The sequence below is a fragment of the Manihot esculenta genome, chromosome 3 (genome assembly GCF_001659605.2).
Source record: "Manihot esculenta cultivar AM560-2 chromosome 3, M.esculenta_v8, whole genome shotgun sequence".
Lineage (NCBI taxonomy): Eukaryota > Viridiplantae > Streptophyta > Magnoliopsida > Malpighiales > Euphorbiaceae > Manihot > Manihot esculenta.
The window spans coordinates 13410177-13415676 of NC_035163.2; the positions used below are offsets into that span (position 1 = coordinate 13410177).

Below are 5500 nucleotides of genomic sequence, written 5' to 3' on the forward strand. Positions count from 1 at the left end.
ATCTCAACAACATTATTTATCTTATTTAGTTGATAGTCTATTTATATGATTAAAATTATACATTAAATTTAGAAGAGAAAATAAATTTTATTTTTTTAATAATAAATGTATTTTATAAATAATATTGAATTATTTAATAGAACTCATTAACTATTTAAATTTTAAAAATAAAATTTATGAAAAATATAAATTTAATAAGTAATAGATTAGATATTTAAATTTTAATCAATCAACCATAGATAAGAATGGTTATAATTTTATTATATTATTATTGATTTTTATAAAAAATTTTCTTAATATATAATTATTTCATATGTTTTATTTTCTTTTGATTGCTTATTTAAATCTGCATTTAGACTTAAATTTCTACGTCCACTAATAGTTCTATTTATTATAGTATTATTATTATAATAGAAAAGGAGAGAGTCAAACCTAGTCTTACCAAGTTTTAACTTACGCAGTTATCGCTAGGATATGGCTGTTCTGCTTTCTATTTTTTGTTGTTTTACTTTAACGTTTATGGTTTGGTTTGCTTCTGTATTCGCACGTATATGTGCATGAACATTCTTAAAATGGTCGAACAATTTGCCTGTACACTTTGATATTCGAAAGCAACAACTCATAAAATGGCAAAGATAGAATTTTAACCAAGAACTTTATATGGGTTGCTTCTTACTATATATTGAATAAAAATGTCTGATCCACAGCTTAAGAAAGTTTAAGATATATAAGTTGCAGGTTGTAGAGTTGCTAGATCTACTTGGGAAATTTCAAAATGTCATTTTCACAGCCAAGGTATGGAAATGTAGTGAACTTTTGATGACTTGAAGCACCCATATGATCAACAAGGTGAAATGATGGATCCCTCTTGCTCTGAGATTGCTGATCGAGGCTTTGATGAGACGCAAGAAGCTTATCTAGAAATGACCAATCACTATTGACCCTCTCTGGTTGCACAAGTCCGCAACCACTTGATGTTAGCCTTAACAAGTTTTGAGAGCACTCGTTAATATCCATGGTGTTCAAAGGAAGAGGCGTAATAAAGGATGGGGCAACAGCTGATTCTGGACTGAACAATTGTGGAAGATGCATGGAACCATCGAAGCTACAGTCATATAGTGCTTGCATGTGATTCTGTTTGTGCTCCATTGATGCAGATGAAGAGCTAACCTTCATGTGAGAGAAGTGATCATCTTGAGCAACATCTGGTAAGAAACCTCTACTTTGATTCTTCTTCTTGAAAACCCTACAGACGACCCAGCCATCTTCCTGCTCATTAATTGGTTTCAAAGTCTTTAGTATCCTTACTTCATAATAGCAACAGTACAAGGACTCGGCGACGTATTATTTTAACATACTATGATGTACATTAGTTTACCTGAACCTCGGAGTTGTCATCATCCAGGCGATATTCATGCATGATCCAATCAGTCTTTTGGCCATGAGGAGCACGTCCTGTGTAGAAGACTAGGGTTTTCCTCATGCCAATTCTCTTAGAGTTGCTGAGATGGATGGCCTTGTCTCTTCCAGTTGCTTTCCAAAAGCCAGCAGTGGTTGCTCTATTTGTTCGAGTTCCTGTTGGATATTTCTTGTCCTTGTGGCTAAAGAAATACCATTCATTTTGAGGACCAGACCCGATTCTGCATTTATCTGCAATTCGGCATAGAGAAAGATAATATTGACATATGGATTTTAAAGTTACTGCCTGGAAAATCCACATCATATATAGCTAGATCCTAGAAGGGTTTCATTAGTGAAAAGGATGGTTACGAGAAAATTGAAGAGGAACTGAAAGAAATCATTTGATCGAACCTTTGAGGTCCCAAGGCTCAAGTTTGTTGAGATCCAGCTCCCTTATAACATCAAGATCAATAGCTTCATAGGACACCTTCTTCTTCAGATAATAGTACAAAAGCTCTTCATCGGTTGGATGGAATCGGAAACCTGGAGGAACGGCAAGTTGCCCATTTCCAGCCATCATTTTCTGTTGCCATGAAATTTCAAAAGCACGATCCATGAAAAATTCGACGTATCTTATTACTATAAAACTATAATAAACTGAAAGCCCATGTTTAGCAAAATGCAAATTCATGTGAGAATTATACCTACCGATGTACCAGTGCAGAAGGGTTTAAAAAAAAAATAGATCCATGCTTATATGTGAACAAAAGAAGATGCTTTCAGTAGTGCATCAAGCTGGCATGAGACACCAAACTTCATGGTAGAGTAGATTTTTTTTTAAGCTAGATCATTTCTAGTAGCTGTGTAGTCGATTTCAGGTCTCTTGTTTATTGTACTTGTTAGCAACAAGCAGGAACATATAAGGGCTTGCCCTAGTTGCGTATGCTTTATGATCTTTCAAGGATCAAACTGTATACAAGTTGTTATTAAGAATCTGAAAGATTCTATATATGCACAAGCTGGTAACTTCTACAGAACACAAGACCCAGATTCCAGAAGTAGAAGTGCAAATCCTAGATCCTAACAATGTTCGTTAAAGGATGATCTTTCTTTCGATATGCTAGCGTTACAGGAAACAAACAAGCACACAATTTTCCTCTTCACGAAGACCATCACTAGAGTTGAAAGAAAAGACAACAATAAAATCTGATTATAAAAACTCAAAACTTTCCAACAAAGAAAGGAAAAAGTAGGAAAATAAAAGACGAAGAAAAGAAGAAGAAGAAAAGAAAAAAAAAAAAAGAAAAAAGAAAAAAGAGCAGACCTTTACCGATGGGAACAATTCTGTCTGCGACAAAGAAAAGAAGACAACTCAAAGCAAGCAACAGAGAGGCCAAATTCCTTATTTTGCTTAAAGGGCACGATCGCTGTGCCTTTCAAGAGACTTTTAAGAGAGAGAGAGAGATGAAGATCAATGCAAAGTTTAAAAAGAGAGAGAAAGAGAGACAATTAACCGATGATGGGAACAGAAATAAAGAAAAAAATAATAAAAAAATAAGAGAAAAATGAGAGAGGAAGTATTGATGAAAGGGTGTACATGAAAAAGCTAGCTTTGGTAAATGTCGGTTGAATGGGAAACCTTATTCCTCAATATTTGCCTCATTAAAATGAAGAAAATCTGCTTAACTGTCAATTACTAATTATTTTAAATGTTTTTACATTTGGCCTTTTGTAGTCCAATGTGTTTATTTGTCAACAATTATGCACGCAAATTGTCAACCACTCTAACCTCATACTGGAACAAAGGAATTTCCCTTCATTCTTTTATTCTACAATCTGTTTTTATTTCCTCTTTCTTTTTTTTTTTTAATTTCTTTTCAAATAAGATGTTCCTTCATTTTTATAGATAAACCTATTTTTGTTTTTATGTAGAAAATGTTAATATCGACACTGGCCCATCACTCCCACAATTTAGCTAATTAAATTAATAAAAAGTTATATAAAGTTTTCCTTTTTAAAATATCACATACTAGTTAAATGAAGAGATTCGAATTTAATGTCTCATTTAACTCATATGTTTTTAAAAGTAAAGAAAAAAAGTAAAAAAATTATAAGATTAAAAAATAATCAAATATATAAGTTAATAAGTCAGTTCCTGCATTTTCAAAATTCTATTAAAACGTCCTTATCTTTTCTTTTCGTTAAAAAAATAGTCATTCCGTCTATTTTCTACTGTTAAAAATATAGCAAAAAATCAAATTATCCCTTTTTTTTTTTCTCCTGCTCCTCCATCTTCTTCTTCTTCATTGATTTTTCCTCCTCCTCTTCTTCTTTTTTGGTTCTTCTTTTCCTTCTTCTTCTTTTTCTTCTTCTTCAATTTTTCTTTTTATTCTTCTCTTGCTTCTTCTTTTTTGTTTTTTTTCTTCTTCTTCTCCTTCATCATCATCATCTTCTTCTTTTTTTTTTCTTCTTTTTTAAGGAGGAGGAGGAGGAGGAGGAGGGACTATTTCGTTGATAGAAAGAAACAATAAGAATGTTTTAATGGATATGAGAAAATATAAAAACGTTTTAATAGATCTTTGAAAATGTAAGGATTGACTTGTTAATAGTAGCACTATCCAAAAACTAAATAAAGAGTTTTATGTGAAGGTAAAATTGAAATTTAAAAATTTTATCTCTCATTCTTTATCTATTTTTAATGAAAAAGATGACAGAAATACTATTTCGTTGACGGAGAGAAAAGCTAAAGACGTTTTAATAGATTTTTAAAAATACAGAGATTGGCTTATTAATAATAACAATACCAAAAAACTAAATTGTAAATCTCTCTTAAAAAATTATTAGTTTTTATATTTAAAAAGAAACGTATCATTTCATCTCAATTTTTTAATTACTTCATTAATTTAATTAAAAAATACAAAAAATTATTAGGCACACACATATATAAATATATGTATATTACTCGGGCGCCATCCCAAGGAGCATAAGAAGGTTCTTATAATAATAATAATAAAGCAGAAATTGAGAGGAACAGTTGTTAAAGGGGTTGGGTCAACAGTAAGGAGGAGAAGGATAGGGGTGGCCTTAAATCATGCAGAAAGAAATTAAGAATTGGTGGATTGCATCAAATTCAGTGCAAAATATGGAAATGTGTGGGCCCTCTTTTTAGATTTTCTAAACATGTGAGCTGCTCTCTACTATCCTCTTCTCATTTTCATTTCCTTGAGGAAAAATTATTTGAAAATGAAAATCTCACTTTTTTTTTTTTTTTTTTTTATATAACCGACTGCACCAGATAATAAAGAAAACAAATGGAAAGAAGAAAGAAAATAATTAAAGCGGTGCATGGTTGAAAAGGTGGATGGATGAAGAGAGGTATATGCAGAGAGAGAGAGGCAGCAAAATCCTGAAAGTCCGTGGCATGAACACGTGCAGATCCAACACATACTACTCAATCCAAGGTCTCGAAAAATGATTATTAAATAAAAAGTTAAAAGAGTATTAGAATTGCATTATTTCAGTGTCTCAAATGGATTCTTACGCAATCTCTCAACAACTGCTGGTCAAACACGGTGAAGGAGAAAACACCCAAATAATCTCAAACAGACGTATGCATTTATCTCTTTCTCTTACAATGGTGTCATTTGCCGTTGCCTTCACGAACACTGCTTTCTTATTTTTATCTTTCTTTAACCTACATGGATTCTTTCTTATGCCTATCCATTATAAAGGGAATCCTATGGCTGCCTACCTTCTCAATTAGCTATTTCCTTTTCTTTTTCTTTTTCTTTTTTTCATTTTCTTTTTTGTTTTCATAAGGCCTAATTACAATTTTAATTTTAATCTTAGTATTAGCTTTCAATATGAAAAATTTCTAATTTCAATTCCTAATGTTTCTCATATGAAGTGGCGATTCATATTTTATTTTTTTAATCGCTCGGTCTACAAGTTTAATTTCTTTTATCATTTATATCTTATTATTATTAAATTTTAAATAACGAGAATAAATTACGGTTAAATATATTTAAATTTAATAGTAAAAATTTAAAAATCACTTTATCTACCTAATTATCGAATTTAAATATGAAATTTGCTTATT

At 31.3% G+C, this 5500-nt stretch overlaps 1 protein-coding gene across 3 annotated transcripts; it reads right to left on the reverse strand.

Annotated features, from left to right (window-relative positions):
- Positions 1-627: 627 nt before the first annotated feature.
- On the reverse strand, positions 628-2885 carry LOC110612223 (protein SOMBRERO). Of its 3 annotated transcripts, none has more exons than XM_021752939.2 (4): positions 2732-2885; positions 1813-1984; positions 1379-1650; positions 628-1269 (listed from the first exon to the last, which is right to left on the reverse strand). In XM_021752939.2, the coding sequence occupies exons 2-4, from the start codon at positions 1979-1981 to the stop codon at positions 757-759; spliced, it is 954 nt and encodes a 317-aa protein (XP_021608631.1). In that variant the 5' UTR covers positions 1982-1984; positions 2732-2885; the 3' UTR covers positions 628-756. The 3 variants fall into 3 exon arrangements, with proteins under 3 accessions (XP_021608631.1, XP_021608630.1, XP_021608632.1); XM_021752938.2 differs by having other exon boundaries at positions 2726-2881; XM_021752940.2 differs by lacking the exon at positions 2732-2885 and adding an exon at positions 2110-2638.
- Positions 2886-5500: the final 2615 nt, after the last annotated feature.